This window comes from Pyrus communis, chromosome 4, assembly GCF_041283825.1.
Source record: "Pyrus communis isolate YQ-2024b chromosome 4, ASM4128382v1, whole genome shotgun sequence".
NCBI lineage: Eukaryota > Viridiplantae > Streptophyta > Magnoliopsida > Rosales > Rosaceae > Pyrus > Pyrus communis.
In genome coordinates, this window is record NC_142568.1 from 18,465,546 (window position 1) to 18,485,175 (window position 19,630).

At 37.5% G+C, this 19,630-nt stretch overlaps 1 protein-coding gene across 2 annotated transcripts; it reads right to left on the bottom strand.

The window, feature by feature from the left end:
* Positions 1 to 967: 967 nt before the first annotated feature.
* On the bottom strand, positions 968 to 18,802 carry LOC137746069 (LRR receptor-like serine/threonine-protein kinase EFR). Of its 2 annotated transcripts, none has more exons than XM_088692737.1 (3): positions 18,662 to 18,802; positions 1,958 to 4,680; positions 968 to 1,747 (listed from the first exon to the last, which is right to left on the bottom strand). In XM_088692737.1, the coding sequence occupies exons 2-3, from the start codon at positions 4,674 to 4,676 to the stop codon at positions 1,335 to 1,337; spliced, it is 3,132 nt and encodes a 1,043-aa protein (XP_088548863.1). In that variant the 5' UTR covers positions 4,677 to 4,680; positions 18,662 to 18,802; the 3' UTR covers positions 968 to 1,334. The 2 variants fall into 2 exon arrangements, with proteins under 2 accessions (XP_088548863.1, XP_088548864.1); XM_088692738.1 differs by lacking the exon at positions 18,662 to 18,802 and adding an exon at positions 14,549 to 14,948.
* Between the last annotated feature and the right edge of the window lie 828 nt (positions 18,803 to 19,630).

Here is a 19,630-nt window from a genome sequence, read left to right on the forward strand (position 1 = left end):
TTCCATCAGCATCTGCTCCCCTGGTGACATTGCACCGCAAGAGAGTCATATCTGTATCACTGAAACCAAACATTCCTTTAATTTCTTTGCTTTCACCGGATCACGATTGTTACGTCTGGATGGAGTTTATTCTCGCATTATGTCATCGTTGACATCACCATCTGCTTCGAGGTCGAGGACAATTGAAGGGTCAACAACGTCCATGACATGGTCAGGCAAAGCCATCGCTACGAATTGGTAAATGCTAACGCCACCATTGAACGTGTCATTAGTAGGTTTTTTTTCCTGTGAACATTTCCAGCAACAATATCGAATCGCTTTAAACATCTCCAGGTATGGAAACTTGGCCTCCCGTGCCGTACTCTAGCAGGACATACATACAATAAGATGTTGTATGTAGTTGACCATTAGAACAGTATCTTGTTCAGATTTTTATGTAACTTATTTTCCAAGGAAACAGAGGCAGTCGCATATTTTTCATAAATAGGATTAATTAGTTGGTTTGCAATTTTTATCATTCCTCAAAACATTTCTTAAGAACATTTCTTGAAAACAATTTTCTTTAAGAATCAAAAACTTAATTGGTTTGCAATTTAAAAATTTAAAATCTTACGACTTAAACTAAACAAAGAGATCTAAAAAAAAGGGGTCGCAGGAGAGGGAGAAAGAGGAGAGAAGGAAAAAAAGTAAGAGATTTTTCAAGGAAAGAGAAAGAAGAGAGGATCAGACGAGATAAGAGAGGAAGATGAGTGAGAGAAAGAACTTAATGTTAAGCTCTCACCATCACGCAACTTCTTGCTTCTCTCTTTTACAAGTGAAAATTTGTTTTATGTTTTCACTTTTTTTTTTTTTTTTTTTTTTTTTTGTTAATTATTTTATGTTTTCACTTATGAATATGGGAAAATAACATTTTTAGAGCTCCGATAACAACAAATACCAAGATTAAAGAAAAATGTAACTAGCAGCGTTGTTACTATCCACCTTCTCTTTCACACTCCTAACACCGTTTGCAAATTCTATCAAATATGATAGCAGTTTATGACTACATTTTGCGGAGTTTGCCATTCAACAAATATCATAAAAAAAAATTGATCCCCCAAAACCACTAATCATTAAAATTCTATAAAGCACCACACAAATTAAAATTCGAAAGCTTCAAGTCATATAAGTAAAACACACCACAAACATCAACGAGACAAAATTCCAAGCGATAGCAACAGAAAGAAAGTAAAACTAGAAAGAAAATTTTGGTGAGTAGAGAGAGGAAAACATTATTGATGAGTGATCATGTCCTTTCTCCTTTGAGCAGCATGCTTTGTCGTTCTCAAGTCTTCTTAAACCTTGAGGTACGAGTCTCTGATTGCACTCATTTTTCTGACAACCGCGTCCATCAGCATCCGCTCCCTTGGTGACATTGCACAGCAAGAAAGTCCTATCTGCATCACTGAAACCAAGCATTCCTTTAATTTCTTTGCTTTCATCGGGCCACCATTGTTACGTCTGGATGGAGTTCGTTCTCGCACTATGTCATTGTTGACATCACCATCTGTTTCGAGGTCAAGGATAATTGAATGGTCAACAATGTCCATGACATGGTCAGGCAAAGCCATGGCTACAAATTGGTAAATGCTTAGACCGCCTTTAAACATGTCACTGGTAGGTCTTTTTCCTGTGAACATTTCCAGCAATAGTATTCCATAGCTATAAACATCTCCAAGTATGGAAACTTGGCCTCCTGTGCCGTACTCTGCCAGGACATACATACAATATGTCATATGCAATTGACCATTAGAACAATATATTCTTTATATTTATATGTTACTTATTTTCCAACAAAAAAAGAGGCAGTAATGTATTTTTCATAAATAGAGATTAATTAGTTGTTTTTTTTTTTTTTTTTTTTGGTAATAATTTACTGAGAACATAAAAAGGAAGTTAGAATGATAGAAACTCATACCCGGAGGAATGTAACCTATAGAACCCTTTAGCTGAGATGACATTGTTTGACTAAAGGAGGGATCATTTGATGTTTCGAAGAGGAACCTTGCCAAACCAAAATCCCCAACATGGGCTACCATATCTTCATTAAGAAGTACGTTGCTCGGCTTTAGATCACAATGAACAATGGCCGTTTCACAATGGTGGTGAAGATAATCTAACGCATAAGCAACATCAATGGCGATGTTCAATCTTTGCATAAAACTCATTCTTTTACTTGGAGATTCCTCCTCATATCTTGGATACAACATTGAGTCTAGACTTCCATTTTCCATGAACTCGAAAACTAGACTTTTGAAGTCCTTGCCCTGGTTATCAATGCTCGAGCATGCAGTTATGATCTTGAGAAGATTACGGTGCCTTATACTCCTTAAAGCTTTGCATTCATCTATGAAACTCTTGGAAGCTCCTTGTTGTTGAAGGTTTAGTACCTTAACAGCAACTATTGTTCCATCACTAGGAATTACCCCTTTATAAACAGAACCAAAACTTCCCAAACCAATAAGATTATCTGCAGAAAACCCGTTAGTTGATTCAACGAGTTGTGAGTAGGAGACACCTGATTTCCAATCCTTATAAGAACATGAAGTTGCAAGTCTATCTTTTGACCTTTTCAGCATTGAACAAGCACCACAAAAGCATGATAGAGTAATTATGATTCCAAGTACACATGCTATGGGGATGACTACTTTTGGGGAATGTAGTCCACGAGATGAATGGTGTTTTTTTGGGGGGCATGAAGGTAGATGTAATTGTGGGATGCCACCACAAAGCCTATGATTTCCAAGAACAGAAACACCACTAGCATTTGCAAAAATACCATCTTTAGGCAGCTCGCCCTCAAAATCATTATACGAAAGATTGAGATACTTGAGAGCACCAAGTCTGCCTATGAATTTAGGAATTGGCCCAGACAAGTTGTTGCTTGAAATATCAAGTTTTTCCAAGCCTTTCAAATTCTCAAGAGATTGAGGAATTGTTCCTTCAAACTTATTACCTTGCAAACACAAGCGCTCCAAACTAGTACAACTTCCGAGGGTGCTCGGGATTTCACCTAATAAATTGTTTCTTAATAAATTTAGCTCTGTGAGATGCACTAAATCACCCACCTCAAAGGGCATCGGACCAGTCAAATAATTGTCAGACAGGTCTAGAGAACTTGAAAGGGTTGAAAGCTCCATAAGCATTTTAGGTATGGTGCCCGTAAGGTTGTTACTGGAAAGGTTAAGATCTAATAGGTATCGGCAGTTTCCAAGACTTGGAGGTATACTGCCCTCAAACTTGTTTGAGTCCATGTATAAGTATAACAATGAAGTCATGTTCCCAAAAGATGACGGGATTGACCCAGAAAATTGGTTACCATCCAAATACAATTCCTTTAACTTCTCTAGTTTCCCAATTTCATGCGGGACACTGCCACTCAAATGGTTATATTCTAATACTAAAGCAGTCAGGTTTATAAGGTTTCCAGTTCCCTTAGGAAGGTTTCCATGTATAAAATTTTCCCCCAGACTAAGAACAGTAAGTTGGGTCGAAAGGTTGGCTATGAATCCCGGAATTTCTCCTCCAAAATTATTATACAAAAGACTCAAATGCTCCAAACTAGTGCAATTAGCCAAGAAACTAAGAAAATTCAAGTCACCAACTTTTCTATTTCCTAACTGATTGCCATAAATGTTTAGCCAAACTAAGCTACGCAAGTTTCCTAGACTCTCACCAGGGACTGTCCCAGAGAAGCCATTTTGAGAAAGTTCAAGCATCTGAAGTCTTGAAGCATTTGACAATGATGTAGGAATATTTCCTGTGAATTTGTTCACATCACAGTAAAGTTGTACGAGATTAGGAAGCATAGTGCCGAGATTTGGTGGTAGCTCTCCATGCAACTGGTTGACAGCAACACTAAAAGTGGATATGGAAGAAATATTATAGATTGGGGATGGGATCATACCAGATAGATCATTCATCTGCACTACGAACTCCTCCAAGCCTGTTATATGCCCAAGCTCATTGGGTATGCTTCCTTGAAAATTGTTCTTGCCAAGTATTAGACTACTCAACAAAGAAAAGTTTCCTATCCAAGGTGGGATAGTTCCAGTGAGATTGTTGCCATCAAGCCGTAGATATTTCAAATTCAACAATGAACTGAGTTGGTTTGGAATGGACCCCATCATCCGATTGCCTTGTAGATTAAGCAATTGTAGTTGTATGCATTGCGACAAATTAGTTGGAATTTTCCCACCAAAGGAATTATGAGAGAGGTTGAGATATTGTAGGCTTTGTAGACGACCCATTTCTGGAGGAATTTCCCCATGAAACTTGTTGTCTCCCAAATTGATTCCGGTAAGATAAGTAAGATTTCCAACCGAAGGTGAAATGGAGCCTACCAACTTTTTTGATTTCAGGTTCAACATCAAGACTCTTTTGGTGGAACGGTGGCATGAAACTCCAACCCAATTGCAGAAATGAATGGAATGATTCCACGAGCTCGTGACATTGAAAGGATCAACTGTTATTCTTTTCTTCAAGTCTAGAAGAGCCAAGCGATCAGATTCATTTCCAAGCAGAGTAAGGCTGCGAAGTGCTGTAGATTCGAGGCGTGTGCTCATGCATAAAAGAATGAACCCATGCAGGAATTTGAACAAAACCAGCTTACGGTTGGTACGTGAATGCTCCATCATCGTTCTAAGACAGAGAGAAAAACAGGTTAATTAACGAAATTGAATTTGCACAAATGCATAAAGGAGAAGAAATGCGACCACATAGAAGAAAAACTTGATTCAATATTTTTACCAAAAATGAGATGGCAACTGTAACGACAAAAAATAATAGAGCTCCGTCATGCCGTACATCTTACAAGGAATGGAGGAGATTTTTCAAATGGGAGGGGAACCTTGTCAATTCAGCATTAATCTTTTGGCCACACAAGAGTCTGATCGATGCGATCGCTCACAAGTAATATTTAGAAAGAAAAGTTCATAAAGAATATCTTTTGACAGTTGAAGTCTCACTTCCATTGGTTTCTACTTTTGCCCAAATCATGGACTGCTGCTTAATTTGTAGTGCTCGGTAAAAGAAAAAAAAAGAGAAAATCTTGAAAGGGCAATTTAATATATACTAAAGCTGAAATACTTTGAAATTACCCTCCCAGTTTTCTACTGATATTACCCTCCCAGTTTTGCTCTAATTCCTATTATGTCCTGATATAGTTATACCCATCATAAATGTACTGTATTTATTTTATATTTTCTGTTTCTTCGTTCTCCCTTCTCACTCTTCTCCCCGCTCCCCACCCGCTCATCTCCCCACACCCACTATCTGCACCCAACCTCCCCACCTTCGCACCACCTTTTGCACCCAACCTCACACCACTACCAACAACCCCAAAAAAAAAAAAAAAAAAAACTCAGATCCCGTTGAGGTGGAATCGGGAAACCTTCGCCGGGCCGATTCCGAAGGTTGAGAACTTGGGCGTGGAGAAAATGGGAGGGGGGGAATGGGTGTGGACGGAAGAGGGTGGGTGCGGGGGGAGGGGGGACGAACGAACTGAGGTTTTTTTTTTTTTCTTCTCTCTTCCCTCTTCTTCTTCTTCTTCTTCTTCTTCTGCATGTTGGGTGGTGGGGAGGGAGGGGACGAACTGGGTTTCCCATTTTTTTTTTTTTTTTCCTTCTTCTTCTTCTTCTTCTTCCTCCTTCAGTTGGGTTGGGGTTTGTTTTTTTTTTTTTTTTTTCTTCTTCTTCCTCCTTCTTTCTAGGTTGCAGGGGGTTGGGTTTGTGATGGGGGGGGGGAGGGGGGGGACGAACTGGGTTTGGTTTGGGTTTTTTTATTTTATTTTTTTATTTTTTTATTTTTTTATTTTTTTTTTATCTTCTTCTTCTTCTTTCTCCTTCTTTTTCTTTCTGGGTTGCAGGAAGATGGGGAAGAGAGAGAGGAGGATGATAAAATATGAACCTGCTAGGGTTTCGTGGGTTCTAGGGTTTAAGCTATGAGAGAGAAGTGTTGAAGATGGTTTTGTATATTCGCTTAATGAAACAATTACAAGATGAAACATATATATAGGGAAGAAAAAGAACATAAGCCTAATTTTGCCTAACTTACCTATCTTGCTTGACTAACCTAACTTGCCTAACTTTGAACAAGAAAATTGACTAGCCTACCATTATTCCAACATGTTTATTTCATGCATTTTAATTGCTTAATACTCCCCCTCAAGGTGGAATGTGAATGTCAATCACACCCATCTTGCCAAGTAATGAGTGAAACATCCCTTGTCCAAGCGGCTTGGTAAATATATCAGCCAACTGTGCTCCAGTACGAACGTAGGCTGTCGTGATAACCCCTGATTGAATACGTTCACGAACAACATGGCAATCGATTTCTATGTGTTTGGTACGCTCGTGGAACACGGGATTGGCTGCTATATGAAGAGCCGCTTGATTGTCACAATGCAGTTTTGCTGGCACATGATGATCAACTCGTAAGTCAGCCAACAAGTATTTCATCCATGTAAGCTCACACGTCGCAAAGGCCATGGCACGATACTCTGCTTCTACTGAAGATCGAGAAACGGTGGTTTGTTTCTTAGTCTTCCAAGATACCAATGCTCCTCCAAGGAATATGCAATAACCCGTGACAGATCTCCTTGTAATTGAACATCGAGCCCAATCGGCATCACAATATCCAGCCAAGATTAGGTCCCCCTTTGAAGGAAATAGAAGTCCTTGTCCAGGTGCCCCTTTCAAGTATCGCAAGAGACGATGGACTGCATCTAAATGTGGTTTTCTTGGTTGTTGCATGTATTGGCTGAGTACATGAACTGCATATGAAATTTTCGGTCTAGTGATAGTAAGGTAAATAAGTTTACCAACAAGTCTCCTATACTTCGAGGCATCATGAAGAACTTGCCCTTCCGTTGGAGATAACTTCAAATTTTCTTCCATGGGAAATTTTGCAGGTTTGGCACCTAGTAAGCTGGCTTCATCAAGAATGTCAAGCGTGTATTTCCGTTGTGAGATAGAAATACCTTGAGAAGACCTAGCCACCTCTACGCCGAGAAAGTATTTTAATGGTCCCAGATCCTTGATTCGAAACTGAGTGTGAAGAAACTGTTTGAGATCACGAATGGCCTCTTCATCATTGCCTGTGATGATCATGTCATCGACGTAGATTAGTATAGCTGTGAATGAGTGATCACGTACCTTGGTGAACAAGGAATAATTGGCCTTGGATTGTTGATACCCAGCTTGGTGTATAGCAGTGGAAAATTTGTGAAACCAGCTTCGAGAGGCTTGTTTAAGCCCATAAAGTGACTTGTTGAGTCGGCATACATTGTGCTCCCCCTGACGACGAAGACCAGGAGGCAGTTGCATATAGACTTCTTCCTCAAGATCTCCATGGAGGAAGGCATTTTGAACATCCATTTGGTGGAGAGACCAATGACGAACAGAAGCTACGGCCAAAAGACATCGGACGGTAATAAGTTTGGCAACTGGGGCGAAAGTCTCTTTGTAATCGATACCTTCACGTTGTGTAAAACCCTTGGCAACAAGGCGAGCTTTATAACGCTCGACAGACCCATCTGAATGATACTTGACCTTGTAAACCCATTTGCAACCAATAGCTCGATGCCCGGGAGGGAGACGAGTGAGAGTCCAAGTCTGATTTTGTTCCAAGGCTAGGAGTTCAGCTTGCATGGCGGCTTGCCATGCAGGATCACTATTAGCTTGCTCAAAGGTAGTGGGTTCAACAATGTTGGAAATAGCACAAGCAAAAGAACGGTGTGAAGAAGAAAGATGAGCATAAGAAACATAGTGAGATAAAGGGTAACGTGTACCTGACATGGAAGAGGAGGTGGCACTGGGAGCAAGAGAGTGTACATGATATAAATGATAGCCCTGAAGTCGTACGGAGGGTTTTGGAGGACGGTTGGAGTGGCGAATGACAAGGGGAAGAGGGGAGGGAGCAGGCTCGGTGATGAGAGGGTCCGAGGAAGGGTTGGTGGCATGGATAGGGGGTGTGACTTGTGGTGGGTCGTGCGGTAGGTCGTGTGGTGTGTCGTGGGATGGAAGGGGGATGGTAGTGGTGGTAGGGGCAGGTGAGGCGATGGTAGTATCAAGGGGAAGGGGGAGAACAACACTGTCAGGTTGGTGATCTGGGGGTTGGGAAGGAAAGGGAAAGGTGTCCTCATGAAAGATCACATCACGGGAGGTGGAGAATTTGTGGGTAGTGAGATCATAAACACGGTACCCCTTTTGACCAAGAGGATATCCAACAAATATGCATTTCCGAGCACGTTGATCAAACTTGTGTGTGGGAGTGAGATTTGTGGCATAGCATAAGCAACCAAACACACGCAAGTGATGAAAATCTGGAGGTGTACAATGTAAAAGCTCAAATGGGGTTTTGTGATGGAGGAGTGGTGTTGGTAAGCGATTGATTAAATAACATGCCGTTTGAACACTTTCCCCCCAAAAAATTAAAGGTAAATTGGCTTGAAAACGAAGTGCTCGCCCAACATTTAAAAGATGGCGATGTTTTCTTTCAACGACCCCATTTTGTTGGGGAGTAGAAGGACAAGAAGTGTGAAACACAATACCCTTGCTATAAAAAAAAAGAACGTAAAGAAATGAATTCAGCCCCATTATCTGCCCTAATTGTCTTGATCATGCGATTGAATTGTGTTTGAACCCAAGCAATAAAAGAACGTAACAACCCTTGTGTTTCAGATTTTAAACGCATAAGATGGATCCAAGTAAATCATGAATAATCATCAACAATAGTCAAAAAATATCTAGCCCCCGAATGAGAATTGACTCGATGAGGTCCCCAAATATCACAATGTATTAAATCAAAAGGTGCTTGAGATGAAATAAAGCTTGACGGAAAAGACAAACGAGTTTGTTTAGCAAGGGGACAAATGTCACACAAATGGCTAGAATCAAACATAATAGTTGGAACTTGCTTGGTCAAAAGTTGTAAGGGACCGGTGGAGGGATGTCCTAACCGTCGGTGCCAAAGGTTTGAATGACGGTTGACATTGTGAGCTAAATGAGGATTTTGTGTTGACAAGTAATAGAGCCCATTATATCGCTTGCCCAGGCCAATCGTCCTCCTCGTAGCCATGTCCTGTATCACACAAAAGGTAGGAAAGAAAATCACTATGCATTGTAGAGACTCAGTGAGTTTGCTAACGGATAACAAATAAACTTGAAAATTTGGAACATGTAACACATCATCAAGTTTAAGAAGAGGAGTTGCTTGGACGGAACCAACAGATTCTATAATGGCTTTTCCCCCATTCGGCATTTGTACATAATCACACATAGATTTCTTGTGAAGCAAGTGAGGTGAAGGAGATATATGATCCGTTGCCCCACTATCAATGATCCAATATAGGTTTTTCTGTGGTAAGGCTCCTGACATTTTAGACAGAGGTGTAAGAGTACCTGTGGCGTTTGCAAAATGGTGAGGATTACCATCCAAGTTGTTTTTCTTGAGCATGGCCATGATTTGGTTGTACTCTTCAAGAGTGAACTTGGGGCTGTCACCGTTGGTTTTATGATGGTGCTTATCCGTGACTGTGGCGACTTGACTGCCAGTCTTTATTTGATTAGCCGCAGGTTTCTTCTTGTTAGGAGGAATCATCTTTTTGCCATGGTATTTGTGCCCCGGTGGAAAGCCATTGAGATAGAAACACCGATCTACGGTATGATATTTTTTATCACAATATGAGCATTTAATAGAGGAGTTACCTCGTTGTGCATCAGATTCCCTATGGCTTGTCAAATGCATCGCATGCAAACTGTTGTTATGACGAGTGAGAGATACCTCCACTTGTTTCTCTTGTTGTAAAACAAGAGAGTATGCCTTCCGAGTGTCGGGAAGTGGCTGCATCAACAAGATTTGCCCACGTACTGCGGCATAGGACTCGTTTAATCCCATGAGAAACTGCATCACTCTTTCCTTTTCATCACGTTCATTGATCTTCTTCAAACCCCCACAAGTGCATGTTGAGGGCTCATGGTAGGACGTCAATTCATCCCACAATGCCTTTAGTTTGGTGTAGTAGACTGAGATCGATTGTTGCTCCTGTCTGTGCTCAACAATTTCTCTCTTAATTTGGTAAACACGTGAATCGTTCCCTTGAGAGAAACGATCACGCAAGTCAGCCCACACATCTGCTGCTGAAGTGTAGTAGGAAACGCTGCTTGCAATGTCTTCATGTACAGAATTCAGGATCCATGCGAGAACCATGTCATTGCATCGTTGCCACAATGCAAATTGTTTATCTGTTTCAGTAGGTGGGTCAATGGTTCCATCGACCAAACCTAGCTTGTTCTTAGCACTTAGACTGATGCGCATAGCACGGCTCCATGTGTTGTAGTTGTCTCCTTGAAGGGTTTTGGAGACCAAGATGTTCCCAGGTTGATCAGAGGGGTGTAATAAAAACGGGTTCGAGAGATCAGTAGCCATCTCTAATGGTTTTGTGTTGGTTCCTGAATCACTCATGATGACGATGTTGTTGGTTGTGGTGCGGAAGCGTTGAAGATAAGTGGGGTATTCAGAGTCACCAGAAACGGTGCTCTGATACCATGATAAAATATGAACCTGCTAGGGTTTCGTGGGTTCTAGGGTTTAAGCTATGAGAGAGAAGTGTTGAAGATGGTTTTGTATATTTTCTTAATGAAACAATTACAAGATGAAACATATATATAGGGAAGAAAAAGAACATAAGCCTAATTTTGCCTAACTTACCTATCTTGCTTGACTAACCTAACTTGCCTAACTTTGAACAAGAAAATTGACTAGCCTACCATTATTCCAACATGTTTATTTCATGCATTTTAATTGCTTAATAGAGGATGGACGAAGGGAGAGGTTTTTTTATGATTTTTATGTACTTTTTTTTATTATTTTAATATTTAAATAATATTAAATGATTTTTTTTAATAATATTTTATTATTTTTTAATGAAAAATGGGTCCCGGATCAAGTCACGTCAGCATTTAACTGAGAAATAAATGGTCAACCTAACGGAAGGTATAACATTTACACAAATTCTAAAGATGAGGTATGACATTGTCAATTTTAAAAGATAAAGTATGAAAGTGTCGTGACACCAATAGTTGAGGTAGTTTTTTTTGTACTTTACCCTAAATAACATAATGTATATAAGTATGTTGGAATGCATGTTTATGTTCGTTAATTTTCTGACTATGGTTTCTTGTGCTCATACTGTATTATAATATAAATAATATAATGTATATAAGTATATTAAGGGATTATAGTGTAATGCATGTTTATGTTGGTAAAGTAATATTGGAATGATATTTCATGTCTCCTCATTTTCTATGTCAGAAAAGACTTTCCTTAAATATCATTATCATATATGTATGGAGTTTTTTTTTTTTTTTTTTTGGTCGAAAGGAATTTTTATAACAAAGTGAAGGAAAATTACAAGGACTCCACAGGTGAAAACGAGAAATAAAAACAGTCCCAAAAAAGGATCAGTCCACACAATGCATGAGTAAAGGTTTCTATCTATACCTAAAATAAAAATTACATAGGAGTTCAAAAGTTAAGGTGCAATTGTAGAGGCCCAAAAGTCACCACACAAGAAAACCTAATAACCCTAAACATAGCTTCACCAGCCGCGTACACGGCCGAATCGGTGAAGACGGCCAACGGACAAAACAACCAAGAAAAACCACCGCATAAAGCACAGCTCGAACCCATCATAGTAACAATGCCTAGGAAAAAGTGCTAAATCTGTAGATCCAATGAAACCAAACCAATACCGATCGCCACATTTCTATTCCTCAACCGATACCAAGCACACAATGGGCAACTAAATGCCCAGAACCAAGCAGTAACAAAAAAGGTCAAGTGGTGTAAACACCATTCTGAAGAGATATCGGACCTTTGTAAGGGTGACAACATATAGTTTTCTTTGATCGGAGAAAAGCACAAAAGAAGCAGCAAGCAAGTATTGAGGTGAGATCCACCAAATTTGGAATTTGATTCGAAGTTTTGGAGGATCTTGAGCGCAGGGCCCCAAATCATAGCCCAAGGGCTCCAAATCAGATTACCATGATACATGGGCAAACAACCCGATGATAGTACTCCATCCACACCACCCGTAGATGGTGGGTTGCTTCACTGTTCCTTGACGGGAAACGGGGCCACCGCAGGTGCGGGGATAGACAAAAGGCCCAGAGATCGTGCTCCATCCACTCCTTCCGGAGAAGGTGTGTAGATCCCCAAATTCCAGACGGGGAAAGGGGGCCATCGCAGGTGTTGGGAAGGAAAAGAAGGGTAGAGAGAAGGAGGAGGAGGAAAACAAGTTTGAAAAGTTGGCTGCCACTGACCACAAGTAGAAGCTAGAGGTTGGCGGCAGGAATAATGATGAAGTTTAGGGTTTCTTCTGAAGCGCTCTTTAGAGAGAGAGGAATGACTGAGACTTTTGAGAGCACTGAGCTCTCTCGTTTTATGTATGGAGTTAGGGGTGGAGCCAATTACATGATTATAGTTCCTCTTTTTGTTCAGCTCTAAACCCCTCTCCCCTGGTACTTATTAAAGAACAAGACTTGGCTGCTGAATTTTCAGCAGCCAAGTTAATTCCCTTGTTGAATTCCTTATTAATGTTGTTTTGACTTTTAGTTAAATTAGGTCAGGAAAAGTTCTGTACTTGCTAACTTTTGGAATGATAATTATCAGTCTGCTATATAGATATATTGAATTTATTATAAACAGTTATGTAAAATAGTGAAACATCAAAAAGAAAAACAATAGAGACACTGCACAATTAAAATGAATCAGGGGTTATATATTAGTATTTAAGCTATATAACATTTATGGATGTGAACCTCACTTCATTGTGTAAAATAAAATATCGTTTTATAACAAAATGGATCTTATACTCATGTAAAATTTGGATCTACTTCAAATTTGTCATTAAATATAATTGGGTTTTAGTAAATTTTTCATCATTTTGTAGATTTTTGCCTTTAACTTTCTGGGTTTTGGAGAAATTTTTTGCTTTATCTGAACTTAGTAGTTTTTTAGTATGTTTTGTACTCATTTTACATTTTTTTTAAATATTAGAGATAAATTAAAATCATGCATCTTCTAATTCCAACAAATCTACTTAATTTCTTTGAACAAGAAAATTAATATACTAACATATGACCCTAACTCAAGTAACAAATACATTAATGTATATTATACCTATAAGCGAGATGTGAAACCTAACTAAAATGTACAAAAACATAATAACCTACAAGTAAGACATATGAATCTGTGATAGAGGTTGATTACAAAAAAGAATCTATCTCATGTAGATAAATACAATTAGCCTGTAATATAGATTGACTATGAAAATTAAAAATAAAATATATAAATGGGGTTTAGAACAGGAAGAAGAACAAGACATAACAAAAAGAAAAAGAAATATGAAGAAATAATTAAACAGATAATTAAAAAGAAATTTAATTTTATTAATAAAATAATCCTAAACTCAAGGATTAGATTTATTTTAATAAATTGAACTATTCCTAATATTAGCTTAAAAAATTAGATTTATATCAAGAATTCCCTATTTAGTAATATCCATTTGATTTGGGGACTTCATTTTCCTAGAAAAAATTGTATTTTATTGTGTGCGTGGTAGCAAAGATCCCTAAACTTTATTCCATATTTAGTTTTCGTCCCTAAAATCTCATATTAGTTTTTCCTGACCTCCAATGTAACTCTGCGTTGCATGAGTGGTCATTCTGTCAAATTTGTCTTCTTTTTCGTCAAATGTAATGGTATGTGGTATTTTCATACAAAAAAATAATCCTATTTACTAAAAAAAAAAAAAAAAAAGGAGCTTGGCTCCTTAATGTCCTTAATGTTAAGGAGGAGTCTCTTCTCAAAAAAATTTGTGGTCCTTGTGGCCTATCACAGAATTTCATGCTTATTGTCAGAACTATTCATATTATAAATCACTATGTAAATATCATCTCTGTAAAGAATCAATTAAAACTAATATTGTTTAGACAATCCTTAAGGCGTTCTGATTATGACCACGGAGTTCTATAAATAGGTCACGAGATATTTAAGGAGCAATTCTTCCTCAATCCTTCAGGAGTCAAGTCTTTCTTTTTTAAAAAAATAATTTTTTTTTTTTTTTTGGATGAAAGTCTTGTTTTATCTCTCAACTTAACAAAAAAGCTTATAGAGTTAACAAAAAAAAACTACTAGTGCAACAAATGACACAATTTGAGGACATAAGAAATTATTAGTAGAATTCAAGGACGAAAATTAAACTCGTAGTATAATTCAGGAAATTGCTACAATTTAGCCTATTTTATTTAATTACTTACAAAAAAAAATTCATATAAAGTTGAAACTTGATGTTTGAAAAAGAGAGGCAGATTACGTGCTGAATGACATCATGAAAATCGTTCAAACAATATCATGAAAGGGCAATCAATCAACCTATGTTCAGAAGTTCTTCCAAATGATACATACAAAACAAAAATATCAAACAAACAAAACAAGCAGTAATTACCTTTTTGTTTTTGTAAAATTTGGCCGCTACACTGAGTCAGTGACGTTTGCGGGTGCCTACTCCATCACTAATCGCTTTAGTCACCAGGCAGTTTTGAATAAGGGGTTGGTGATATAAATTTTGCCTCCTTGTCACGATTAATTGCAGTTCGTTACATACAGAAAAAAAAAAGATTGAGAAGTTTTGAAGAAGAGAAGGCTGCGAAGGCAAAAGCTAGAAATGGAGGTGTGGACTGTGAACTATCAACTGGAAAGGGAAAGCAAAAGAATACGCGGAGACCGAGAGAGAGAGAGAGAGAGAGAGAGAGAGATAAGGTTGAAATATAAGGGCAGAGTAAGGAGAGGAAGCAAAAGCAAGAGTGGTAATCAATAGTAATTAGTGGAATGAAAAGTGTCACTGTTGTGGTCAAATGCACTCACATTTTCTTTTAATTTCAGTGGTGGAAAACAATAATGTCTATGCATCATGATACGGATTTGATCTCCACCAATCCCCTTCTCCTTCTAATATTTAATATTTAATCCGCTAATGCTATCGTTTATCTAAAAAAAAAAATAAAAAATTTATACAGTATATTTACACACTAAAGGGGAGCAAGTAAATGGTTGCAAACTCGTCACTTCTAAAATTCGAACTCAAGCCCTCTTGGAAAAAAATATCAGTGAACAATATTACTAAGCGACAAACATCTTTTCCTTTACCGGGCGTGTCTTATACTTAAGGAATAATAGAAGAGTCAGACCATCCACAACATATGGGGTGCAGAGTGATAAATGGTGGAGACGAAAATGACATTGATTGGTACTAAATACACCAAATGCACTCACTTTTCTCCGCTACCGTTTCTAGTCCTTTAAACACTTTGGAGTACTTGAGGTTTAGGGAGGGGCAAGTGGAAAACGGGTCGCATTTGAGATTATTCAACACTTTGGAATTTTGAGATTGCTTTATAGATAAATGATCTTGAAACAAAGATTAAGAAATTGAATGGTTTTAATTAAGAAATTTATACAGTAAATATATGTTATAAGCAAATTGGGTAATATGTGCATTCTCCATCGAAAAAAAAAGAAAAAGAAAAAAAAAACCTCTCATTTTCTCTTTTTACGTTTATTTATTTACCTTAACATATTGATTGCGTAAATTAAAAGAAAATAAATGTATAAAGGCGTGACTTAGTACTATGGTAACTTGAAATGCAGATATTTGTGGTTCCATACAAACAATTTTGCAAAACTACAAGGCTTAAAAGTCAAAAGGCTTAAAAGTAACAAGGTTTAAAAATCCCAAGGCTTAAAAGTCACAAGGCTTAAAAATCATTGCAATCAAACTTGTGGAGAAAGCCACAAGGCTTAAAAGTCAGATAGTAATGGTGAAAAATAAGGTGATGTACATTACCACCACTGGAAGGTGGTGAGCAAAAATGCACTAAAAAAGAATTCATGTCTTCATGAATAGCGAATAGAATTAACAATTAAATGCTACGCTAATTTCACCTTTCCTTCTTGGTTAATATATATAATATAGCCGGTAAAGTTCGTATATGATAAACTATACGAAATTTCTATCACATGAACGAATATTAGAATTATTTTGATTCGTGACTTCTCCTTCCCAGTTACTGTTGTCAGACTGTGAGTAAGATATTGAAGAGATTAAGGCCGGCTTTACAGAATTCAATTGATGTAGAAAAATCTTATCAAAAGAGGAATGCCGGTCCTTGTTAGATTAAGATTGTATTGAGAATTGATTTCTCACTAGACAAGGAAACATAATCAGTGAAAGCTAGAAATGGAGGGTGTGTGTGGACTGTGGACTATTAATTGGAAAGGGAAAGCAGAGAGAGAGAGAGAGAGAGAGAGAGAGAGAGGATAGAACGGGTGCAAATGAGAGGTCAGAGTAAGGAGAGAGTGACTGTCACATTGTGGAAATTGTTTTGGGTTGGCTGGTTGACGTGTTTGACTTTAAAGTTTTTGCCTTACTTATCGAGAAGGGCTAGTGATTCATACAGTTCTTTTTACCTCTTACACATTTTTGTTAGTTTTTTTAATTGATTTTCTTCAATTTATTTGATATGACAACGGTCAAAAATTAAGAAGTAAAAATAGATATGTGGATATTAAACAATTTGCATATGGAGGGTGTGTGTGGACCGTGGAGTATTAATTGGAAAGGGAAAGCAAAGAAAATACGCAGAGAGAGAGAGAGAGAGAGAGAGAGAGAGAGAGTGATAGATAGGGTGCAAATGAGAGGTCAGAGGAAGGAGAGAGTAACTGTCACATTTTGGAAATTGGAATTGTGAGATTTCTTTGTAGGTTGGCTGGTTGACGTGTTGATCTTAAAGTTTTTGCCCTACTTATCGAGAAAGGGTAGTGATATTCATATACTCTCTTTTACCTTTCACACACTTTCAGTTTTTTCCGTTGATCTTCTTCAATCATTTGATTCCAACGCTCGAAAATTAAGAAGTAAAGATAGATGTGTGAATATTAAACAGTTTTGCAAATGGAGGGTGTGCGTGGACCGTGGACTATTAATTGGAAAGGGAAAGCAAAGAAAACACGCACAGAGAGAGAGTGATAGACCAGGTGCAAATGTGAGGTCAGAGTAAGGAGAGACTAACTGTCACATTGTGGAAATTGGAATTGTGAGAGTTTTTTTTGGGTTGATTAGTGGACGTGTTGACTTTAAAGTTTTTGCCCTACTTATCAAGAAAGGGTAGTGATATTCATACACTTATTTTTACCTCTCACAAACTCTTGTTAGTTTTCTTCATTGATTTTCTTCAATTCCTTTGATCCGATAATTGAAAACTAAGAAGTAAAAATGGATGTGTTGATAACACCATCCATCAAGAAATTTTGTGTCATCACTCCTCACTGGAATGTATGAAGTCAGTTATGAGATCGGGATCTCCTCCTTCTCCTAATCAATTTGATTTTCGATTTTTTAGGTACATAATGAATTACGGATTGCAACGCAAGACCCACATATTTTAAATTTTGAATGTGTTAACAAATGTAGAGCAATCAAGAATGAAAAAAAAATTCCAAAACAAACTCCAACTCATTAAGGAAGTAAACATGCTATTAATAATTTAGTGGCTACATTTAGCAAGCAGAAATAAATACAGTTTTAAGTAAAATTTAAAAGAGTTTAATCTTGGGACTTTGTTGATCACGCGTATATAATGACTCCAATCCAAGATATAAGAGAGAATGCACAATGTTATTTTCGGAACCTACGTATGGGAATTACCCACAGTAATGAGGACCTGAGACCTTAAATATCTCCACCATTTTTATACACATCTAGGATAATGCTTGATTTCCCCTCAGGATGTGTTCATTCCCCAAGCAAATAATTTATTTTCATAGTGAATTTTATAATCGGAACCGTTTAGTCTTTTACTATTCATTTAAAGATGATTTCTACACAAAATTATTTGAATCAGTGATACATTTGGAAGAGTACATTTGTTTGGATGAGAAAATGATGACAAACAAAGGGCAAGTGTAAGTCATCTTTTCCTCTATTTTGTAGATTTTGTCTCTGGGTTTCGCACAAAGCTAGCATCTTGGTTAATTTTCTGACTATCATATACGTGTGGAGTCAGGGGCAGGGCCAATTAAGGCTTAGAAGGGTTTCTCACCAACATTTTGCTAAGTTTGTTCAGCTCTAAACCCTTCTCGCCTTGTAATTATTGAATTCCTTACTAATGTTTTTTTGGCTTTTAGTTAAATTAGGTCAAGAAAAGTTCTATACTTAATGACTTTTGGAACGATGATTATCAGTCTACTACATAGATATATTGAGTTTATTATAAACAGTTATGAAAAATTGTGAAACACCAAAAGAAAAACAACAGAGATAATGCACAAGTAAAATGAATAAGGGATTATACTTTAGTATTTAAGCTATATAATGTTTATGGATGTGTACCTTACCTTATTGTGTAAAATAAAATATTGTTGTATAACAAAATGGATCTTATGCTCATGTAAAATTTGAATCTACTTCAAATTTGTCATTAAATATAATTTGGTTTTTGTTAAATTTTTCATCATACATGCAAAACAAAAACATCAAACAAACAAAACAAGCAGTAGTTACCTTTTTGTTTTCGTAACCTTTGGCCGCTGAAGAAAAGATTGAGAAATTTTGAAGGAGAAGAAAAGGCTTTGAAGGCTAAAGCTAGAAATGGACCTGTGTGTGGACTGTGAACTATCAACTGGAAAGGGAAAGCAAAAGAATACGCAGAGAGAAGGAGATGGGGTTTAAATAAGAGGGCAGAGTAAGGAGAGGAAGCAACGAGAGTGGTAATCACATTTTCTCTGAATTAGTGGAGTGAAAAATGTCATTGTTGGGGTCAAATGCACTCACATTTCTCTTAATTTTAGTGGCAGAAAAAAAAATAATGTCTATCATAGTATGGGTTTAATCTCCACCGATTTTTTTTTCCAACAATATATTTACACACTAAAGGGGAGCGAATAAATTGTTTTCGAACTCGTCACTCCTAAAATTTGAACCGAAGACTTCTTGTAAAAAAAAAATATCACTAAACAATATTACTAAGTAACAAACAACTTTTCCTTTTACCGCCGTGTCTTATAGTTATACTTACGGAATAATGGACGAGTTAGACCAACATGTGTCCACAATATATGGGATCTAGAGTGATAATTGGTGAAGATGAAAATGACATTGTTTGATACTAATGCACCAACTGCTCTCACTTTTCCTCCGCTACTGTTTCTAGTCCTTACGTACACACAGAGAGAGAGAGAGAGAGAGAGAGAGATGGGGTTTAAATGTGAGGGCAGAGTAAGGAGAGTAAGAAAAAGAAAGAGGGGTAATCAATGGCAATTAGTGGAGAGAAAAATGTCATTGTTGGGGTCAAATGCACTTACATTTTCTCTTAATTTCACTGGCAGAAAGTAATAATACTTATACACATTGATGCGGATTTGATCTTCTCTCCCTCTAATATCGAACAATTTAACCTACTAAAACTATCGTTTCTCTGGGAAAAAAAAATTATACAACAATATATTTACATACTAAGGAGGGGAGAATAAT

Excerpts from the sequence above, each read along its gene's own strand:
- LOC137746069 (XM_088692737.1), bottom strand. The coding sequence starts at position 4,676 with ATGATGGAGCATTCACGTACCAACCGTAAGCTGGTTTTGTTCAAATTC. Across the intron at positions 1,748-1,957 it reads TATAGGTTACATTCCTCCGG|AGTACGGCACAGGAGGCCAA; the intron begins GTATGAGTTTCT and ends ATGTCCTGGCAG.